Source organism: Terrapene carolina, unplaced genomic scaffold (genome assembly GCF_002925995.2).
Source record: "Terrapene carolina triunguis isolate 2854851 unplaced genomic scaffold, T_m_triunguis-2.0 Scaffold120, whole genome shotgun sequence".
NCBI lineage: Eukaryota > Metazoa > Chordata > Testudines > Emydidae > Terrapene > Terrapene triunguis.
In genome coordinates this window covers 832,519-856,539 of record NW_020664471.1, presented here as the reverse complement: position 1 = coordinate 856,539, position 24,021 = coordinate 832,519, and the positions used below count along the sequence as shown (strand labels likewise).

Below are 24,021 nucleotides of genomic sequence, written 5' to 3'. Positions count from 1 at the left end.
AGCAGTTCCTGGATAACATATACTGCTGCTTTGGAATGCTGCAGCGCACAAAACAACCCCATCCGCTGAACTCTGTTCCTTTGTCTTTTTAATTATTACCATGGTTTGATTAGTAAAAGGATCTGTGTAGTTGATTCTCTGAGTGGTGCACTCAATTTCTCCTGGCTGACCTGGGTTTATCAGAGGCGGAATGTGATCATAGTAATGATGCTTGCAGCTAAGCAGCTGAGCCTTGCCTGGGTAAAGTGCAATACCTGTTTCAGGGGAAAAAAGTTGGAAGAAATGTAAATGAGAGTTGATTTCTTGCCCAAGTAAGTGGATTGTCATTCTAAGATTTAATCCTGCAAGGTGCTGACTCCCAGATCCAACAAAGCATTCCAAGTTAACATGTGCGTAAATGCTCTGCTGGACCAGGGCTAGAGTGCTCAGCCCCTTGCCGGATTAAGCCCTGAACAGCAGGATAAAAAACAAAACAAAACAAAAACCCTTGCCTGTTTCTCTTTCAGGCCCTGATCCAAAGCCCACCGAAGTCAACAGGAATCTTTCCATTAACATCAGAAGGTGCTGAATCAGGTCCTAAAACCCCAATCCAGAAAAGCACTTAAACATGTGACTAGGCCTACTGAAGTCAATGGGAGTCCTCAAACACTTAAAGTACTTAACTGTTTTACTGGATCAAGCCCTTAAACCATATTGTATAAACCCATATTAGGACTATACAACAGAAGTAATGTATTGTCTATGGAATCTCTAAAGTCACTGGCTGACAAAATAAAAGCAAAAAGATGTTCCTTCCTATGGCATCAAATAGACATTATAATTACTAAATACTATATCAAGCTAAATCAAAGATATCAAACGTGTCAACAAATTATCCTCTCTCATCACTTTTGTTATCAGGTTGGCAGGCTATTTTTTTCACCCATGCTGCAATTAATATATTTAGCATAAAAGTACAACAATGCTTAAGTCCAATGGTGGGTATAAAAACTTCATGTGTTTCTTTCCGGCTTCCCCCTCATGAAAACCAGCAAAGCTCTTATGCCACATTTAGTCTGGGAAACACAGATTTGCTTGAAGATAATATAGATCAACTACTATAAATAAATAAATAAATAAATAAAATGCTACATGTGATAAATGACCATACGATTTATAAACCTACACCAATTACTGAAATAACCTGTATGCCCTCACATAAGAAGTCAAAAAGGGTAGTGGAGAGCATCTAAAATACATTTTGCTGATCTCCAGTGTTCCATGCTTGGAAGAAAAATCTGGTCAGTTTTAAAAAAAGTTAAAAGTAATTTCAGGTCCTACAACTGCCTCTGAGCTCACTGCCAATTTTTGTGGTTTTACAATCAGATTTTTTTTTATTTTTTAAAATGTCTTTTTCTCCCCTATCACTGTATGAAAGACTCACACAAACCATAGGGGAAACAGACAAAGGCCCTGACCTTACAATCAGATCCATGTCAGTAGATACCTGAGCTTGTGAATGCAGCTCTCCACAAAGGTCTGATTGCAGAATTGAGGCCTGACTACCGAGGAAATAATTAAATTAACTATACACAGAATGCTGTCAAATGCATACAGTATAGCTGCAAAAACCCCAAATATTTTCTCTCTAATCTTTCAACAATAGTCATGGGAGGGATTACTCCTAACAAGAGTAGGTGGTAACATTTTCAGACAGAAGTGTGATTTTTAAGTTGACTGTGTCCCTTTGAGTAAGCCGCTGCTTACTGGGATAAGTACACATTTTTTATATATACACACACAGCACTACTCCAAAACATTTTAATAAAAATAACAGTCACCAAATAACTGCTATATGATGCTCTGATGTTGTGTTGTGATATTGATACGGTGGAGCTGTTTCATTGTCACTGCCTACTGATGCAATGCCAGTGCAAAAACAAACTATCACAGTATGATGATTTTGTGGCTGCCTATAAAACCCTGTTAATACAAAAGCTCTGCCTTCTTTTGACCACCATTATTTCCTTGCTCCTTCGAGGGGCAGGGATCCTAGCAGCAGTCTGATGTGCTGCTTTGGCTAGGTTAAGTAGCTTAAGGAGCACTGCTGTGGTCAATGCTCTTCTCACTCCCAAGAGATCAAGATGAACCCATTCAAGTCTATGGACTCTGCAAAAAAGCCTCATATGAGCCCCTGAAGAGCTGCATGAGCCTCTAAAGCTTGTATTAACATTATATATGTTCAGATTCAGCAAATCAGTCTCATGATCACCGAGAAAAGATTCCATGCATTGCAGTCACCACCACCATGGGTTAAACAAAAAAAGAAGCAAAGCCCAAAGCATTTTTTGCATCACTTGGACCGACATGGAGAGTAAATGGCACCAGCACTTGTTACATGCAAAATGCTGTCAGTAACGCATGCAAAGATTTGAATGACATCTTGAGACACAGTTGGACTTCACCACTATGACGATTTGTTTCCAGAGACTTACCAGGTGCATCATACAAGGGCACCTCCTTGTAAGAGACAGACATCACCGGGTGTTTGAGCTTTTCCCTGAAGTCGGTGATAGTTTGGTAGACAAGGAACACAGCTACAGCCATGAGCAGCAGATAAATGAAGAGGAGAATTACGGAAAAGACATTCTTTAGGCAGGTCTTGCTGAAACGCACAGAAGGGCTACTGGTCCCTGATTCACTATCTAGGACTGAACAAAATATGGGATTAAAATTTGTAAGTGTCTTTACTTACAGTCTTCCACACTGAATCATGCAGAGCGTTAATTTCAAGATGAACCATTTGAAATGAGAGGGAACAACAGGCTTAGTTTGATTTAAAATACAAGAACAAATAAATAATGTTTTTTGACAAGCAAACAGTCGACTGTTACTTCCCATGAACATGATGCGGCGTAATCAGTAAGGAGAGGGTTCTGCCTTTGTTTTACCTCCTGCATTACGGATTGTGCCTAGGGACACAATAGGCAGAATAAAAACACATTTAAAAGAGGCCAGATCAGCTGAAAAATTCAGAGTTCACAGCGAAAAGTCCCCTGATGGAGCCTTTTTTTCCACAGCATAAAAGACTCATCTCTCCCAAGTCTGAACCAACTGATCCTGACCAAATTTAATCTATGCATCAACACAGAGGCTTTCAGCACTGTAGTGCTCTTATATAGCTAGCTAACTGCAGCGTGCATGCACAGGGTTGCCAGGTGTCCAGTTTTTGACCAGAACACCCAGTCGAAAAGGGACCCTGGTGGCTCCGGTCAGCACTGCTGACCGGGTCATTAAAAGTCCGGTCGGCAGCACAGCGGGGCTAAGGCAGGCGACCTACCTGCCGTGGCTCCCGGAAGCAGTGGCATGTCCCCCCTCCAGCTCCCACGTGTAGGGGCAGACAGGGGGCTCCGCATGTTTCCCCCGCCCCAAGCGCTGGTTCCACAGCTCCCATTGGCTGGGAACCGTGGCCAATGGGAGCTGCAGGGGCAGCACCTGTGGACAGGGCAGTGCACTGAGCTGCCGGAGGGGGGACATGCTGCTTCTTCTGGCAGCTGCTTGAGGTAAGCGCTGCCTGGAGCCAGCGCCAATCCTCCTCCTGCCTTCTGAAACCCTTGGTCCAGCCTCCTCCTGTACCCTGAACCCCTCATTTATGCCCCCCCAGAACCCACCCCTCCAGCCCAGAGCCCTCACCTCCCTCCCATTCCCCAACCCCCTTCCTCAGCCCGGAGCCCCCTCCCATACTCTGAACCCCTCGGCTCCACCCCCCAGCCCGGAGCACCCTCCTCCACCCCAAACCCCTCATCCTCACCCCAGAGTCTGCACTCCCAGCTTGAGCCCTCACACCACCTCCCGCACCCCAACCCACAACCCCCTCCTGCCTTCGAACCCCTCATCTCTGGCTCCAAGCCAGAGCCCATACCCCCCAGCTGGAGCCTTCACCCCCCTCCTGCACCCCAACTGCCTGCCCCAGCCCAGAGCCCCCCCTCACACCCAAAATCCCTCATCCCTGGCTCCACCCCAGAGCCCGCACCCCCAGCCAGAGCTCTCATCTCCTCCCGCATCCCAATCCCCTGAGCCAGCCCAGTCAAAATGAGAGAGTGAGTGAGTGTGGTGAGAGTGAGCGATGGGGGGAGGGGTGTGTGGAGTGAGCAGGGGCAGGACCTCAAAGATGGGGCGGGGCAAGGGTGTTCGGTTTTGTGAGAGCAGAAAGTTGGCAACCCTATGCATGCACCAGGTTAGAAGTCAGTCAATTATATGTTATCCTTACATTTTTAAAGACTAAAGTCTAACACCTAACTCCGTATGCACATTATATAAAGTTGCACATGAGAAGGATTCCAGTTAACTCTAGAAAAAATCTCTCTCAAACACTTTCACTATCAACAGGATAGGTAATACTGTCCAAAGTCCTTTAATCAGCTTCCCTTGGTATGTGTACATACCCCCTCACACGACTTGCCTGCACAACTTTTAAGAACCAATACTTGACTTACACACAAGGAGGTTTAACTATGTGCACTATATAGTTGCACACACAAATGGGTGTTATAAATGGCACATGCAAGAAGTGGTGGCTATATTTTGACAATTTGGTCTTTTACACAGGGAGCCATATAAAAAAAAAAAAACAGCCTTTATCATGCCACAGTATGTCCTATCCTTCAAATGTAAGAGCATGCTGAGGTGTTTGTTCCTTACCATAGCAAATACTGACCCTTTAAAAGCTCCCAATGAACATGTGCCTAGTCAAATAATGTGATTCCACTGTCGCACAGGCCATTCCCACAAAGTTACTGCCAGGAGAGGACAGCCTACAGAACTAGAGCCTTATCTACACAAGGAAATTGCACCAATTAAACTTACATTGTTTTTTAAACAAGTCCAAAAGCGAGTATGGACACTTAGTTTACACCTATTCTTAATCAACTTACTCTAAACTGCAATAAACCTGATTTAAACCAAAACGCACATCCACACAGTATTTACTGTACTGTAACTTAGGCCTTGTCTACACTACACAGTTTCGACAAAACAGGGGAGGTGTACACATTACAAAGCTACTTTTGGCGGCAAAACTCTTGCTGTTTTGCCAACAAAATAAAACCACCTCGACAAGAGGCATAGAGCTGTTCGCTGCAACGTTAAAGCAACAAAGAGTCAGTGGTGATGCTGCCGTTCATTATGTCACCATAACTGGCCTCCCCCAGTATCCCACAATTCCCACCGAGAGAGCTCTACTCACTGTTTTGAACTTGGCTGCTCTGCATCGAGCTATGCAGGCAGGCACCGCTCCCCTTTCAAAGCTCCGGGAAGCTTTGACATTCCTCAGCGTGGAGAGCTCACAGAGCTGCCGAGGATGCTGCTCCCAGCAGCTGAAGAGGCTGTGGGAGAACTCGGAGGGAATCCCAGAACCATTCATGTGGAATCCTGCTCTCCTCGACAGGAGGAGCACAGCGACAGGCAGAGCGGGCTGCTGGGGGGGGGGGGGGGGGGCTGATGTGAGAGGGGGTGTCCCCCTCCTCCTGCCTCAGGATTGGTTGTTCAGGCTGCTGTCTGAACTTAGAGACAGCATGCCGACACACTCTCCACCAACACACACTGTTTCTGTCTCCCCCACAACACACACACACACACTCTGTCACACACTCTCCTCCCCTCTCTCCCCCCTACATTTCAGTTGAAAAGCAGCTGGCAATGTATAGGATGCCCCTGGAACCATGGGATTGAGAAACCTTCATCATGTGACACTGTACCTGGCCCATGAGGCACTGCAAACCCTTCCCAAAGCGCACTGCAGCCAGTTGCACAGTGGGATAGCTACCCACTGTGCACTGCTCTCTGTGTAGATGCAAGAGCTGCTATTGTGGATGCACTCTACCGACACAAGAAGCATAGTGTGGACATGCAACAGCAGTTTAATTAAAGCGGCATAACTTTTGTCGACAAAACTCTGTAGTGTAGACAAGGCCTAAATTGATTTAAAACCACACCCTTCTGTTAAACCGGTGCAACTTGCTTAGGTAGACAATGCCTATGCCACAAAGTAGCAATACACTGGCTCCCTGGAATTGCACATTCAAATCCCAGCATGGTCAGCTCAGCACTTCCTTTTAAATGGATTTTGCTGGATTTTCTTTGGTTTGGTTCGAACTCCAGGTTAATATCTGTAGCAGAGGAGACACAGAGATGTGGTCTCATGGGTAAGGAACTCTTCAGCTTCCCTTTGGTACAGTATTTCATTCCTGACAGTGAACCATTTATTGTTTCAATTGCTCCCCAAAAGACCATTCAAAACAAGCAGCTTTTATTAGGCACTTGATAGAGGACTTTTGAATCAGCAGCTCTCACCTGGTAAAATAGCAGAGCTGGTATCCTCCTGATCGTCGTCCATTTCCCCTTCCTCCACTGGCTCTAGATGCTCAGCTCCGTGCTCCACTTCCTCACTCAGCTGAGGAAATACATTCCATTTTCAAATGTACTTTTATATCATCACAATACTGATTATTTATTTGTATTATAGCAGTGCAGGGGGATCCAACTGAGATCGGAGCCCCATTGTGCTAGGTGCTGCACAAATACACAGGAAAAGAGCTTACAACATAAAGAGACCAGACCTGAGGATGGGAGAAAGGAAATATTATCCCCATTTCTGAGAGATTAAATTACTTGCCCAAGGCAACAACGGAAGTGTGAGAGCCTGAAATTGAACCCAGATTTTTCGAGTCCCAGTCCAGCACAACACCACCACCACCACCCTTTAAAAAACAGCACTTTTCAACAGCATCTTCAGCCCACTTGAACCCTCAAAATTAAGATACTGTCTCACGATCTCAACATGTTCTTGAGTGGAGAAGGTCCTTGTTTCAGAATATGTATTATTACAAATCACAATCTATGCCACAGGACAAAGCATTAGCACACTGCAATGAGAAGGGAATGCAAGAAATGTTATTGTTTTTAACAGATATTAGTGCAAGTTACTTCAGAGCGCAGCCCAAACCACCTCAGCAGATGCGTCATTACAAATGAACAGTCAAAAAGTCCACAAGTCGCTGCCCTTTATTTTTCAGCTCAGTGCAGCTGCTAACAAACAAGTCAGTGCTTTGGTCAATGTCATAAGCTTGTCACATGAGATAGGCATCAATATACCATAAAGCATCTAGACAAAGAACTGGGGAACACATGGAACGCAAACAATGAAAACTTGGTTTTCCTTTTATTTAAGAAAAAAGTCCTTCCTTCATCTTCTCCCCAGGTGTCCCCCGTGGAAGCTGAAGGGCTAAGGATCCTTCCTTTGCACCAACTTTTGCCTCTCTCATTTTAAAATACACATTTTTTTATTTTAAACATTGTAATAAAATATACTTTATATATACATATATATATATATACACACATATACACATATATATAGCAATTTTTATTCCAGATCTCAAATAGTATTCATTTTACAGATGCAAAATCTTCTTAGGCAAAAAGCCTGATTCTCCACTTTCTTCTTGCAACTTTGTGTAGTCACTCACACCTGCACAAAGTGAGCGCAAAATGTTACCGCTGTTTCACACACACTTTGCACAGGTGTGAGGCAGCAGAGACTCAGACCAGCAGAGAGAGAGAGAGAGAGAGAGAGAGAGAGAGGTTTTGTTGCCCCAGTATACCTTAAGGTGTGAATTTCAACATATTAAGGCCATGTCTACACTAGCGAGCTTACAGCGGCACAGCTGTACCGATGCAGCTGCACCGCTGTAACATCGCTCATGTAGCCGCGCTATGCTGACGGGAGAGAGCTCTCCTATTGACATCATAAAACCACCTCCACACGAAGCACTGCGGACTCTTATTTCAGTTTAAGAGTGGATTATTGCAGGTTAGCTTGAATAGATTAGGAACAGGTTTAGCTAATCCAAAATAAGACACTCTCTTATGCTGAAATAAGAGTGTCTGCAGAGCCTTTAGCACCAGTTTAATTAAAGATTAGACTATAGGAACATTTCGTTTGCCGCAAGGTCGGTGTGACTCTACCCGGCACAAGACTACTGTGGACTAACTGTGTGTGCGGAGCCTGCTGACTCCCATTAATAATTCGTTAATGACCTTTGATTTAGTCCTCTTTGATATGGGGCTAATCAAATGGCATTAACTAACTGTTAATACATTTCAGCTGGGTCCACATGAACAGCCCCTCACAGACTACTGTAGGGTAGTCACACCGCTGCTTGCCATGAACTGATTGTTGCTGTAGACAAGCCTTTTATCAGTTTAAAAGTTGACTCAAGTTATACTTGTGCAACTTCCTCATGTAGAAAAGACCTAAGGGACTTATCAAAAGTCACAGACCTAGTCAGTGGCAGAACGAGAAATAGTTTCCTCAACTCCTGACTTCTAATCTTCTTCTCTCACCATTAGACACACTTCCTCCTAATACACAGACACTTCATCTACCTATATTGTCTAGTTAGGGGGTTAAAGGCATTTGGTATTCTGGACTCTGCCACTGCCAGACTGTGTAACTATGGCCTAATTACTTAACCTCTCAAAGCCCCAGTTTAGCTCTCTGTAAAATGAAAATATTAGTATCTACTCTACACAGGTGCTTGAAGATTTAATTAATGGAAAATGCATTGAAATCCTCAGATGAAAGGTCCTACAAAAGCACAGAATATAATTAACACAACAGACGGTTCATTCTTTCTTTAAACCTGTAACTTGGTCACATCAGGTCTAAACACAGAAAACCACGTGCAATGAGAGATTTTGAGTAGAGTGGAACTTGGGAAGCTGAATAAGCCGCAATTGTTTCCAATTCACAGCAACATGCAAATTGCAGTGAGAGAGAACTTCCATGTCAAATTAAATTAACCTATGGAAAAAATGACTGCAAGAAATTTCAGTGTAACATCAAAGTAGAAAACATATTATGATACAACATTTATTACACTCTCAGGGTAAATCTACAATGCCCCTTCTTTAATATGCAGGAATGGAAGAAAGATGAAAAATCAAAACATAGAGCATTTCAATGCACTTCAGAAGCAAAATACAACATTTGGAATTCTGCACTGGTGAGACATCTATTTTTACAAGCCTCTTACACTTAAAACCATCAAAGGGCTGTCAGCCCAAAGTGTATGAAGCAGTAACCCTTGGGCCCAGATCCACAAAGGGACTTAGGTGCCTAAGTCCCTTTGTGGATCGCACCCTTAGTAACTAGGTGAGCTTTGCTGGTGGTCTGATGCTTGTAAGGACAACTGTCTTCACTGGCAGTCCAGAAAACTCATTTGACCACAAACGTGCATACAAAATTCACTCCAAACCACTAAGAATCACATATAGCACTGGACTTCAAAAGCTTAACTCGATCATGGGGAAAGCCATTACATCTTGGGAGCACAGCATTCAATCCAGAATGAGTGTATGCAACCTGACAAGACCTATTTCGTAGCCAGTCCCATCTGCATACACACTAAGCTACAGTCCACCAATAACAGGCTAGCAGGAGCAGTATTACCATACAAGTTTATTCTGGTTTCTTCAAATGTACCAGTATATGCCCAAATGAATGAAAGTTGCGTTGTAACTATTCACAGATGCACATCAGTGGCAGTCACCTTCTCAGACCAACATCTTATGTATACTGCGTACGTACCATGGACCAGCCAAATATGGCGATAGCTGCCCAACATACGATATTCCACCGCATACTTAGGTGACAGGCAAGGACATTAAGTGCGGGGTAATTCAAGACACAGGGTTCCAGCATCATGCGAGACCCAGAACTGGAATTGATCTCAGCACTGACATTTCTACTGGTGGTACAATGATTACAGAAATTTCATTCCCAGTCTCCAGCAGCTGGGAGAAGTGGGAGAGAACAGGCTCTGCACTTTCACACCACCTAAAAGCATGTCAAAGTTCTGTGGCAGTCTCAAGGGAGAGATAATCACTCTAGAACGAATGCAGCACTCCTAACTGTTGTTGGTGCAGAGAGGAGGAAGTAGAATTACATGAGGAAACTGGCAGCCCAGGATAAAACTAAAGGTGACAATTCTAGGATCTCTGTCTAAGCTAATATAACTCAGGTCATTGGCATCGTGGAAGGAAATCACTGTTTAAGCGTGGAACCTTGCTAGAGTCAAATGAGCAAAGGAAAGCTCACATTTAGATGTTCTATGCCCCTCAGCTGAAAAGAAAAAGAAGGATAAAAGGAAAAGACACAGAGAAGACGAGAAGCCACAGTGGGTGAAATTCATCCTGGTGTGAAAGGTCAATGTAAGGGGGCTCTCTGCACTGAGCGGAGGAGGGCTGGTAGCAACCACCTAATGGGTGTCAACACTGACTTGGGAGATAGGGGCAAGATCAGGGGGGATACAGAACCCACGCTTCAGGGGCGGTTACAGAAATAGCAGCACCACATGCTCTTCACCCACTTCCTACCTTTATGTGAGTGAAGTGAATTTCATCCAGTCAGAGAAAACCCTGCTGGGGGGTATAAATAAAGAGAGAAATGTTCTGTTTCACTTGTTTGTGCATGAGGTTATTTAAATCTTTTAATGTCTTCTAGTCTAACATGAGAAATGGGAGAAGAACTGATAAATGTTGATAGGCTAAACTAGCGCTTCCTACAGTGCAAGCCCAAGGCCAAATGTAGCCTGCAACTTTCTAAAATGAGGTAAACAGCTGTGTGGTGACGGCAAAGGTGACCAGCTGCAGGTTTTTATTGCCGATTAACTTAAACAAGACGATTTCTATGCATCTACCAAGAAAGATACAAGTACAAGCAAGGATAATATTATGTTATATATGAGTTTGATAGGCAGACTAGGCACAGGATTACAATTGGGCCTTCAGTATCACTTTTCATGTCTGACAGACCCCTCCTTTATTATAAAAGTGATAAAGTCACCTGTCAACTGTATGTACCTTTACTTTCTACAATATTACAATTGACTGTATTTTAACTGGCATTTCCTTGTTTTTAAATACAAATGTGTATTTGCCTGTATCAAAAAGCATCATGTTTGTTTCCCATGTATTTAAATACAAGTACCCTAGGGATCAGGGCTCTACCATACAGAGAAAGCTGGTGGATGCCTTGGGCAGCAAAATCATTCACGAGATCTCTTTGGGTGTCTGCAGGTTGGAAGGAATGGACGCTTTCCAGTTTGCCTAGGGCAACATAAAGCCAATATCCAGCCAGTTTTGCTATGGCTCTAAAATTAAAATGTGACCTAGCTGACTTTCTACGCCTTAGGTGACTTATCCGTCACTGAAGATCTGGATAACCAGAAGATGAATGTTTAATAGAGGCAGTGACTGGAGCCAAGATGAATATATTGCAATTGCTTTTAAATTGACTGAAAGGGGAATAACACACATACGCTCAAGTTACAGCTGTGTTCAGCTTGAGCCTAGATACACGGCAATTAGCGGCAGTGTTATTTCATTGTAGATTTGGGGTTCACCATTAATGTGCACATCCCTGGATTGTTGCACCATAAAAGGCTGCTATGACTCCAGCCGGCACCTTCTTGCTCTTATCTCCGTCGCTGTCTTGCCGGTTTTCAACCAGCGCCGCAACGCGTTTCCCGGCGCACAGCTGCTCAGCGCCTTTGGGAGTTTGCTCGGCAGACAAAAGACGCCACTGGCGCGCAAGGCGGCTCGCATTCCCTACGCACATGTGCTCACACGGTCAAACCGACTTCTCCCCGCCCCGCCCCGCCAGTACCTCCTGGTAGGATGCGGAGATCGCTGGGCTTAGCATGGCAGCAGCGACGGGAGCCCCCGGGGGCTGGGCGGGGAGCGGCAGGCGCACAACAGCCAGGCGCCGGAGGCTCTGCAGTACCAGACCGAGCCCTCGCGGAGCGTCCACCCGGGGCCGCCGCGCGCCTCTCCCGCTATCTCCTCCGCCTGCCGCCGCGGCTACCCCAGCCCGCTTCTCTCAGGCTCATCAGCTGCAGCAGAGGCGTGAGACGCGCGGGATTCTGGGAAATGTAGTTTAAAACCGGCCGGGCCGGGCCCCTGCTCTGTCCGGACCCGCGGCGCACCCGACAAGCCTTTGCCCTGCAGCCGCGGGTGGTGTAAAGCAGCCTATGGACTGGGCAGGGGGCGGCAGGAAAACAGCATTTGCTGGGCCTGTCTGCGGTGCGCACCACCACGCTCACAGAATTGCTCCACTAGCGACAGCAGCAGCCCAAGGTCTCCCCGTGTGAGCGCTGGGCGAGGCGGGGTGAATGTGAGAACTGCCACTCCCAGGAATTCAGAAATGATGTCAGGCCCCCAAAAAACACCAGATGGGCTTAAATAATAATGATGGGTTGTTTTCTGTTTTTTGAACATTTAGGGTTCAGAGTTTCACGTTTCTCTCTTCATCTAAGAGGGCTGGCAACTTGCTTTTTAAAAAAATGAAAGGTGAGGTTATCACATAATCACAGGATTCTGGGAGCTGGGCCGTGGCGGATTTAGAGTTACTGGGGCCCTGTGCTGAGCTTCACTTTTGGGGCCCCTCCTTGGACCCAGCCAAGAAAAAGAACATTCTTTCTTGTCTCCCCCCTGCCCCTGTTTTTCATTCTTTTTTTTCTTCATCTTTCTCCTATAAGTAAAAGGAAGTAAATGAAAATAAAGTGAGGTACCTTGATTGTTTGTGTGGTCTAACTTATTTTTCCACAGACCACTTGAAAATCACTGAGGGTCTCGGCAGACCACTTAATGATCTTTCCAAATATTGTTTGTACCGTTAGCTAACTATTGTAAAGCGCTTTGGATAAGCACTTTATAAAAAAATGTACAAAAACATTGGGGTGCAGGGTCTGGCCAGGAGTTAGGCTGCAGGAGGGGGCTCAGGGCTAGGGCAGGGGTTGGAGTGTGGAGCGCTTACCTGGGGCAGCTCCCATTTGGTGCGAGGGGTGCGGGTGTGGGGGGGTGCAGGAGTCAGGGTGGGCAGTGTGGGGGGGATGAGTGAGGGGTGCAGGAGTCAGGGCTGGGAGCGTGTGGGGGGGTGCAGGAGTCAGGAGGTTGGGGTGTGGAGCGCTTACCTGGGGCAGCTCCCATTTGGTGCGAGGGGTGCAGGTGGGAATGTGGGGGGGAGGTGCAGGAGCTCCCATTTGGTGGGAGGGGTGGGGATGCAGGAGTCAGGGCATGGGGGGGCTGGGTATGTGTGGGGGGTTCGGTATGTGTGGGGGGTTCAGGAGTCAGGGCAGAGGGCTGGGGGGGTATGTGTAGGAGGAGTGTAGGGCCCTGCCTTTGCTCCGCACTGCCCCAATTCCACCCCCTTCCCCTAGGCCACGCCCCTGCCTCTTCCCCACCTCTTCCCCTGAGTGCGCAGCGGCCCCCCCTCCTCGGAGCGACCTGAGCGCCGGCAAACATCTGTTTGGTGGCAGGGGAAGCGCTAGGGGGAGGGGCAGGCACACATGGAGAGGCCAGGACCAGGACGTACGCACCCACCCACACACAATTTCCTCAAAAAATATGGGAAATTCATGGCCCCAAAACTTATTAATGCAGAGTTCAGGCTGCCTGCCAGTGCCTCATACCTAGGCTTGGCAGAATTCAATTGTGTAATTTCAACAAATAATACTGATGTTTATTTTTTTCTATTTAAGTTTTCACAGTTGTGGGAAATTATTGGGTGTTTGGGGAGTCAGTTAAGATTCAAAAAGTGAAAGGTTTATAACCATTAAAACACAAGTTGTCAACATCACATCAAAATATACAAAGTAAATATCCTTAAATCAAATTCTCACGTAGCATTTGGCTATCTGTAAATTTTGATTACTACTGATGGGGGGGGGGAGTGAGAGTGTGTGTGTGTGTGTGTGTGTGATGTTTATCAACATTCACTGCTAAAAATGTCATTCTTCCAAGCCTACTAATACCCTTCTAGAACAAAGGCGCCTATATTTAAATCTCTAAAACCCAGGGAATAAACAGTTATGGTAAAACAAACTTGAACCTCTGAAAATCAGTACATACCTCCCCCCCTCCGCCTTGCAACCTTAGTTCTGCTCTCTTTGAGTCATGCCTCAACCTGCTGTTTACCAACATATGCTGGCTAGTATATATATGTTATACTGATAGTATGTTTTATCTGCACCCTACACATTAAGCATAAATATAGCAGTTACATAGCCTAAATTGGCCTGTACCTTTATAATCTGTTCACTTATGCTAAGTATCCCATAACACCTTGCATTAGTTAAAGTAAGCTTTGGCTTAAGTAGATAGGAAAGCTGTCAAGATCAGGACATATGTTTACTTTATCATAGCAACAGAAAGGGAGTTACCCTCACAAGCCTATCTACCCTGGGACAGACCTCAGTGTTTTCATGCCCATTAGTACCTGGAATTGTATATGTTCAGAACAAAGATAAAGGGTACACCATGGTACTAGAAAAGCAAGGTAAAAAGCTAGTTGGTTAAATCTAGTTTCAGATGACATATATAGTACATTTTACTGGTAAACAAGGAGGATATAAAGAGAGGGCATTAAGTGGTATACCTTTGGGAGCACACCTTCCACATAAGGTGAATATAACATCACTACATGAGACAGCTTCCCCAAGACTGGTATCATATAGAACAGCGGTTCTCAAACTTCAGCAACCTGAGGACCCCCATTTTGATTTAAAATTTTTCGTGGACCCCCTGCTCCTTCACCAAGGCCCCGCCCCTGCCCTATCCCTTCTCCGAGCCCCCGCTCGCTTCATCCCCCCTCCCTCTGTCGCTCGCTCTCCCCCACCCTCATTCACTTTCTCCAGGCTGGGGCAGGGGGTTGGGATGTGGGGGGAAGTGAGGGCTCCACCTGCGGGTATGGGCTCTGGGCTGGGGCCAGGGATGATGGGTTTGGGGTAGAGGAAGGGGCTTTGGGCTGGGGTGGGGGATGTGGGCTCCGGGAGGGAGTTTGGGTGCAGGAGGGGACTCGGGGCTGGGGCAGGGGGTTGAGGTGCGGGGGCGTGAGGGATGAAGGGTCCCGGCGGCACTTACTGCAGCTCCCAGAAAGCGTCAGCCAGGTCCCTGCAGCCCCTGGCAGAGGCGCAGCCAATGAGGCTCTGTGCACTGCCCTCGTGCCTGCAGACGCCGCCCCCACAGCTCCCATTGGTCACGGTTCCCAGCCAATGGAAGCTGCAGAGCCAGCACTCGGGGGGGGGCAGTGTGCGAAGCCTCCCTGGCCACCCCTGTACCTAAGGGCCACAGGGACCTGGTGGCCACTTCTGGGAGCCACATGGAACCAGGGCAGGTAGGGAGCCTGCCTGGGAGGGAGCGGGAGGAGTTGAGCAGCGGGGCCTGCGGACCCCCTGGAGTTCTCTCGCGGACCCCAGTTTGAGAAACACTGATATAGAACCTTTTTCCTTCACTATATTATTACTGGCTTAGATCAATACATCTGACTGACGTTGGTTTATTTGGCCTCTGGAATATATTTCATAATGAACCAGTGTGGTCAAGAAATCAACACTGCTCCTCACTGACAAAGTAGCTCTCCATCCTTTCAGACTATAAAGTACACCATGGGCATGCAGCATATCGGTACAGGAGGAGAAACTGTCAGACCATATCCTCAGTAAGGCAAACATCTCATTTAGAGAGCAGGCTTAGTGAACACCAGCTGGCTACACCTGACCTGTACTCAACCACTTCACCTGCTCTGCCCAAACCACCCCATAGTTACCAGATGTTACTACCCCCTGACCTTTGTCCTAAGGATTCCTTCTGGAACAACTTCTTTGCACTAACCTCTGCCCTGTAGTCATGATAGATTATTGTGCTCCTCTGCTTGCACAACCAATGTAACAGCACAGAAACGAGGGGTCTGTGTTGTGATTCCTTTGAGCGCAGATGCACTTCTCATATTGCCATGTGAGCTGTGGCAACCTGCTGCAAATAATCTTGTGTCAGTCAGTACAGTTGTCCCCTACACAGTGAAGGGCAGTTGGGAATGCATGCAGACAAATGAGAATACAATCCTGTGGGGCACAACACTTCATATGAAATGGCACATTTACACAACCTTATGGAATGACCATAAGGAATGACTTATGCCTTATAATCAGGCATAAATCATTCCTTATGCCTGATTATAGGACAGTCCAGGCTGAAATATACAGTACATTCTCAGTTCCAGGGAGCCAAAATGTAAGTTGCAAGGCTGAGCTGTGTGCACTTCCTTGTTTTCAGAGGTTTAAGTATAGGTGCACTTCCCATTCTGCAAGTGCATGAGGCATTGCCAGTCAAACTTATTTTAGCGTTAAAGATTTTGGGCAGTGAATATAAAATCTAGCCTTTACATAACATTTTTCATTCAGAGATATCCCAAAGCACTTTAGAAGCTCACAAAAATATGTTGGGAGGAATTGCTGACACCTAATCATTTCAAGTTCTCTTTCAAGAAACTCAAGACAATCTATGATATACCTGGGCAGGGCAAAGCTTTCCCCATGCTCTTCCTTCCACCCCAGTAGCATAGTAGTGTAAGCTCAAAAGTTTGTTTCTCTCACCAACAGAAGCTGGTCCAATAAAAGATATTACCTCACCCAACTTGTCTCTATAATATCCTGGGACCAACATGGCTACAACAACACTGCATAGCCCTCTCCAGTCACTGATATGCTGATCAATCACCAGGTGATAAAATATCTCCTTGGCATAAACAGATGGCTGTCTTCTACCAGAGGCCTGGAAAAATTGTTCCTTCTTCTACTCTGGAGTCTTCAGCAGATTAACATCTTCTAATGCTGCCTGTGGGGTAGAAAGGAATGTTTCAAGTTGTAGAGCACCAAGTGATTTTATCTCAAAAATCAATGAAAATTTATAGTTTAGAGAAACAAGAAATGGTAGGCCAAATCTTAGTAATCGTCTTTCAATGTGACTTCAGAGATGTGACTCCCACTATTTTAGTCACAAGGGATTCTCTGCCATTGTAATGCTGACAGACCCTGGTCGTTGGCGGGCAGGATCAAACTGTGGACCTCGGAGCTTAGTGCATAAGCCTCTACCTCATGAGCTAAAAGCCAACAGGCTGTTAGTTAAGGCTGTAGAGCAGACTCGTTTTATCTCTCTCTCTAAGTGGTCTTGGAGTCACTAGATGGGACAGATACCATGATTAAAACCAAGCAATATAATAACAATACAGTCAGAGGTAATAATTATGATTAAAGAAAGAAAGAAAACACACAAACAAGCAATAATGGTTCTGTCATAGATAACTAAAGCAGTTTATAGATGGGCAAAATAATTTAATTTAAGGGTTGGTGAATTCTTTTTGATATATTTGTGACGGGATCCCCAGGGTTCAGCATGGGACTGTGGAACCGCTGTGCCCCCTTAACTCTCCAGCCTGGGCTGTCTCTCACAATGCTTTGATAATAACAAGCAGCAAACCCCTCCAGGCACTGTTATCACTCAGCACAACTGCATGTGGATCCCCACACCCAGCTAGATTGCATGAATGCTCCCAGAGCCCTAATATCAATATTATTGATAACTTAAATAGCTTATTAATGATTAATGGTGAGCAATCTTAACTAAGTCCTATGAAACCAAATTAAATATTTAACTCAGTTAAAAAAAAGTCATTCAGGGAGTTGTCTTGAGACAAGTAAATTAATATCAAGCATCTTAAATCCAAATTAAATCCCACAATTTCTGCCTGTTTACTAAGTTAGCTTATGTCTCCTCTCCAGAAATACATTATGTAAACAATATGGTATTTAACAACAGATGTTCTTAATACCTTAAATTACAATAGCATTTCAATATGCCATTAAAATCACGACAAGAAAATGTATATCTGATTCCTTGGGGTGCTTTGCTAACTTAATCTAGCCCTGGATGCTGAAGGAACAGTGCTGAACTAGAAGTTGCTGCTGCTTCTTGATGCTCTTCTATGCTCCTTTTTGCTCTTTGGCTAATCGCTGTTACTTGTTTGCTTGCAGCGATGAACAGGAGGAGTTGTGAGGACTACTGCAAAGTTGAAGAATGGGAGCAGCCTGTGCTGCTGGTTTGGTTAATTCAGCAAATTTTATATTCCTTTCCTTTCGTAGCTTTACGGGAGGAGGAAGGCATGCCTATTTCAGAGCTTGGCTGAATTAAAAAATTAGCAGCTGTCATTCTTTCACTGGCTCAGCACCTTTCTGAGATTGTCAGCAGTTTCAGCTCATGCATAGATGATCTGCTACAACAGATGCAGCAGGGTTGTAATTTTTCCTCAACTTGATAGTTATACTGCCTTTGTTGTGGGAGATTATCAGAACATATTTGAAGTTTGAGTTTTCTTTTATTCAGTCCATTTTCTGATATATCCCTTTCGTTCCTTGCTAGCTTATTGGAGTTGAAATTCTGCTTCAAACGAGTGCAAATACCTGTATGTCGTATATCATGGTTTTCAGTTTTCAAAAGTATTTTTTAAACTTTATTACTCCCTAAAGAAAGTTTTTAAACTTGAATAGTCATTAAAGAAGTTATTGTCCCTTCTTAACAATCTTTGGATAGGTGACTTGTCTCTCTCAGTTTGGTAAGGAAGTAGTTTAAGCCAGATAATCAATTAAATTCCCTAATTAATATAAATATTCTATACTCAAATGGCTTTTATATGAGTAACCAGTTGTAGCATCAAATGACCTTACTATATTGCACATAAACCATGCCACTGTTCGCATACAATGATATAAGGAAGTTATTACATTAGAAGGTTTGCAGTTAGAGACAAAGCACTTGCAAATATACATCTCAAAAGAAGCTGATGAACTCCTAAGCATTTAAATGACAGGCATAGGTTTTTCACCTTCAAGTGGAACATGAACTTAGAAGTTACAAAGATCTGCTACAAAACATTCCCCAGCCATAAATGTTTTCCTTAATATTTGAAGAATTAAGTCTTTAGAGAGTTTATAAAAGGGGTTAATTTTAATAGGATTTTTTCTAGCATATTTTCTGAGTGTTTGAAACCAACATTTTTTTTTCTTGCAAAGAGAGTGGGGTTGTAAAAGGCCTACTTTTATGGCTCTTGATAACACAATACATCGCTAAACATTCCTACAAAGTCCTTTGCTTGAGATAAAACTCATCTCTATAGTAGACTTGCATCTCATACCAGATGTGCTTTGGTCCTTTGTCCAAAATGACCCTTAGATTTAAAATCTGCCATTTGCAGTACATTTACTACTTGCAATTAAAAACTTCACTAAGGCATTCTATAGAAAACATAAATCATAACAACCAAGGTTTACATACATCTTTCAAAACATAACATAAAATAAAATATAGAAAGTTAAGGCACGATAGAACTTATAAAAGCTGCATTTCAGAGTAAACACAGAGATATTATGGCTGTGGGGTGGTTATCCTCCTTTGACACTTCGGTAGTTTGTCACTAGTTGACAGAAGGCAGATTTCTTTAACTTGAACATTTCATACAATTAAATAAGCAACTGATAACATAAGACTGTGTTGTTATTTTTCTAAGCATCCTGTATAAATATTGAGTATATTTTAAATTCATAAAGATGCAAGCAAGTTTGTAATGACCTAATATTATAAGAATAAATTATAATAGTTTTACTGATAACTATTTTTGACTTAATATTGAGGTCTGTCTCCTACATGCCACTGCCTGAAATAGTGTTAAGACCACTACTGGTAAAAGGTCCTTGGCCTGTGGGCCTCAAGCCCCTCCTGTCTAGGCCAAAAACATGTATTGATTTTTTAAAATAAAATAAATATAAAAGATTTACTTCACGGGCTGGTGACCTGAAATGCAGCTGCTTCTGAACAGGCAAATGTGGACAGATGGAATAAAGGCATGCTACCAGGTAGATAAAAGTATTAACTTGTGGCCTTACTTTGATGCGGAACATGAAAAGGGAAGGAACTTTTTTTTCTTTTCCTGGACAAAAAAGTAATATCCTCTTTCATTGCCCTGGCAGGGCCTTCTATCTCCTGTTGGTTCAGTGTCCTTGCCCAAAGAGACACTGAACCAACAGGAGAAAAGACAAAGGGTTAGGGACGACCTGCTGCAGGACATGCAGAGGGATTCTGACCACAGGTTGAACCAACAGCTGAAATTCCAGCAGCAAATGAAGAAGCAGAAGAGGAAAAGGGAGGTAACGGACAGGGAGAGGGAGGAGAGGCTGGTGGCAGAGTATTTTGAGCATGACAGGGTGAGAATGGAGCAGGAGCTGACAGCAGCACAGGGAACTCATTGACCAAGACTGGGAGCAGCAGAGGGAAATGAGTGACTGCTCACTGTGATGGTCAGCAAGCAGCAGACCCTAATACCTGCATCAACACCATCCCCAGAGGACCCTCCTCCACACTTCACATCCTGCAGCCAATGTAGCCACTGGACAATTGTGGGGGGCAGGGTAGGCAAAGATTCAGTTGATGAACTCCTGGAATGGAAGTGTGTATGATTAGATGTACCCTGTTCACTCTGTCCCCCTCCAGCCACAGTAGAGAACAGCTACACTGGTGGTGGCAATTCCATTTCCAGTGACATTGCACAGATTGGCATCACTGTTGGTTTTCATTGCACATTGCACTTTTCACTTTTATTAACAATTGCACTCTCTAGTATTGGCAGCTGGAACACCTGTATTTGTTTTTAATAAAGTACTTGGTTGTACAATTCATTGGAGTGTTAGTACTTGGGAAACAAAGAGTAGGCAGGAGGTTTAAACCAAATTCTCATAATAATAGCAAATAGATAAATTCAGATGTACACTACAACACTACAGCATCACATTGCTCCGTGCATTTCCCGGCAGAAAGCAAGGATATGTGGGTGTACAAAGCATCCTTTACTTCCCTGTATCTCTTGGACCCAGCCCCAGTGAGCAGCTCTCCGGTACGTATCACACCAGGTGGACAACTATCTTCACCTTCAGTGTTCACCCCACCTTTGGGCTATTCTGAGGAAGAGTCCTCTGACTCCCGGATCTCTGTCCAGGGATCTCCTACCTTCCATAGAAGAGACTTCTTCCCTGTTACCTACCCTGAAAGGGAAATTCCAAGGGAGAAACTACCAGTGAGGCAGGGCTCATGATATGACCAGCAGTGGATGCTCCATCCTCTACCTTATGGACCCCCTCAATGCCCTTCTTAAGACCCATGGACTCTCTATTACTGTCAGTTCTCAAGGACTCCTAGTGTCACTCGTGGGGAATACAGAAGAAGACACTGCCTGTTCCATCACTTTCTCTTCAACAACCTCAACCTCGAGAGGAAACTTTTGAGGAGCAAGAGGTCAGAGTGGACAAGGAGGTGACACCTCAAACAAATATCATTGTCACCATATGAGGCTGTAAAGCCTCCTCTACCTTCTTTGGCTAATGATTTTAAACAGTGTCAGGAATTGATGAAGCATACTGACTTGCTAGAGATTCCCTTAAAGAAGGCCTAAGAGTCGCAACAAACTTTTGGCATTTTACATACAACATCCTCTGGTTGAGTAACTCTACGAGTGAATGAAGCTCTACTGGATCCTGCCAAAACCATATGGCAAACCCTTGCCACCACACCACCCACTTGCAAGTGGGCTCACGGTATTACATCCCAGCAAAATACGTGGAATTTTTGTTCTCCCACTCTCCACCAAATTCTTTAGCTGTGGAGGATATCAACGAGCATGGCAGGCAACATCTTTCAAAGTCTGCACCCTGTGATAAAGACTAGAAGTGCCTTGACCTATTTGGTTGTAAGAGCTACTTTTCAGCCACTCCGCCATTTTGGATTGCAAATTACCAAGGTCTAATGGTGAAGTACAGCTATTCCAATTATGACAAATTCAACAGTTTTAGTGAACACTTACCTGTAGAACACTGTGAGCAGTTCAAGACCATCATAGCTGAAGGTCAGTTCTTAGAAAAAGCCGATTTTGATAGCCTCCCTAGATGCAGGTGACACAGTAGCCCACTGCACATCTACTGATGTTGTCATGAGTAGAGCACTTTGGCTAGAGCTATCTGGTTTTCCTAGGGAGGTCCAGAATACTGTAGAAGACTTCCCTTTTGATGGACTTAAATTCTCCTGAGTCAACAGATGAATATCTCCAGACTTTGAAAGATTCCAGAGCCACACTTAGAGCCCTTAGCATATACATGCCTGCAAACAAAAGAAAATTTAGCAGATCACAAATGGCACAGAGATCTTGTCCAGTTCAGTTCCTTACATACCCTAGGCCTATGGAACCACCGAAAGGCAGGCCTAGGTGTCAAAAGAAGAGACTACCTACTGTGACTGCTACCACCACACAGCTGTCCTCTTCATCCAACCGTCAATTTGGATGGCTTGGTTGAGGGCTTGGAACATCCCCACCTCATGAACGTTCAGTTGCACTCACCTCCCTCCCTTTGGAGATGATTCTCCCATTTTCAACCTGCTTGGGAACAGATTACATCTAACAGATGGGTGTTGGAGGCCATAACATCAGGTTACTCAATCTGTTTCACTTCCATCCCTCACCCCACCCTCTTTACCGACCCTCTTTATCTCATGAACAGTTACTGAGACAAGAAGTCATCTCTCTTCTATGCATAGGAGCCATAGAAACAGTTGCATTCCAGCAGCAAGGGAAGGGATTCTACTCCAAGTATTTTCTGGTACCCTAAAAAAAGAGAGGATGGAGAGACCAATATTAGATCTCAGACTGATAAACACCTTTGTGGAATCACAGAAATTGAGGATGGTGACTCTCAGATATTATTCCACAGTTAGATTCCAGGAATTGGTTCATGGCGCTCAACCTACAGGTCATATATTTTCATGTCACAATTCTCCCCTCTCACAAAAGATTCTTTGTTTTACAAGCAGTCAGGGTCACTTCCAGTATTGAGTGTTTCCCTTTGACCTCTCCTTTGTCCCAAGGGTATTCCCAAAGATCATAGCAGTGATAGCTGCTTGCCTACGATGGCCAGGGATAATAGACTTCACCTATTTGGATGACTAGCTGCTCAAGGGCCAGTCATACAATGACATTCTCTGCAGTACAGACAGCCATATCCCTGTTCCATAGGATAGGTCTCCAAATAAACACTAAGTCCACTTTGAGCACAATACAAGAAATATTCTTTATAGGGGCTTCTCTGAACACCGTAACAGCTAGGGCTTACCTTCAGGCAGACACTAAAAACCTAATTTCGAAGATTTAAATAACCCCACAGATGCTGACAAGAAATTGTCTCCAACTATTAGGACATATAGCAGTGTGTGTACCTTTATAACCCAACATGACAGGTTATAATACTTAGTCCTGTCATGAGTGCAGGGGACTGGACTAGATGACCTCTCAAGGTCCCTTCCAGTTCTATGTTCCTATAATTCTATGATTCACCTGTGGAGGGATTTTCAGTATTTGCCCATCTCACAAAGACAAGGTTTATGAAAGGTTTTGATTAATATATAACCACAATTAAAGAAGTCTTTTCCTGTATGGGATTTAAACTTGGTCCTTAATTGCCTTATTGATTCATAGATTCTAATGCATGAAGAATTGCAACCTGATTGATGTAGAAAATTTTGGGTAAAAAAATTAGGATGTGGTCATAAGGAAGACTTTTCCTTAAAGAAAACTGTAAAGTAATCTACCATTAATGTCTCCAGTTCCCCAACCTGTGGCAGAAGTTATGGCCACCTAAAATACCACTCGATTAGTAAAAATATAGTTAGTTGGGTTTCTAATGACCAAGGGATGACCACATGGTAAACTGCCTGCCAGACTTATGACAGACTTATGTGCAGTGCTAGGGAGGAGCCAGTGGGTACCAATGCCATAGGGAAAGGTCCTGGACACCATATCTAGGCTGCTAGGTAAGAGATTAAAGTCCAGGATCTCCATGGTAGCTTTCTTTGAAATATTTCTAATTCCCCACGCAGGGCCAGTAAGACAGGCAGAACTGCAGGGCATCAATGTGTGGATAAGACAATGGTGTGAGGGGGAGGGTTTTAAGTATAAGAAGAACCGGGGAACCTTTGGGAAAAGGAGGAGCCTATACAGAAAGAATGGGCCCCACCCAGACCAAAATGGGTGTGTTGCGGTGCAGGCAGGAGCGG

General features: G+C 44.5%; 1 protein-coding gene across 2 annotated transcripts in view; it reads right to left on the bottom strand.

Moving 5' to 3' along the window:
• The window catches only part of PACC1 (proton activated chloride channel 1), a 32,737-nt gene extending 20,994 nt beyond the window's left edge, over positions 1–11,743 (bottom strand). Inside the window, exons 1-4 of one of the 2 annotated variants that reach the window (XM_026652542.2) lie at positions 11,708–11,743; positions 6,331–6,430; positions 2,475–2,690; positions 100–254 (exon numbers count right to left, since the gene is read on the bottom strand). In XM_026652542.2, coding sequence (XP_026508327.1) covers positions 100–254; positions 2,475–2,690; positions 6,331–6,430; positions 11,708–11,743 — 507 coding nt within the window. Of the gene's footprint in view, positions 1–99; positions 255–2,474; positions 2,691–5,224; positions 5,354–6,330; positions 6,431–11,707 lie in introns of those variants that run through there. The other variant, XM_026652543.2, reaches the window with a different exon arrangement.
• Positions 11,744–24,021: the final 12,278 nt, after the last annotated feature.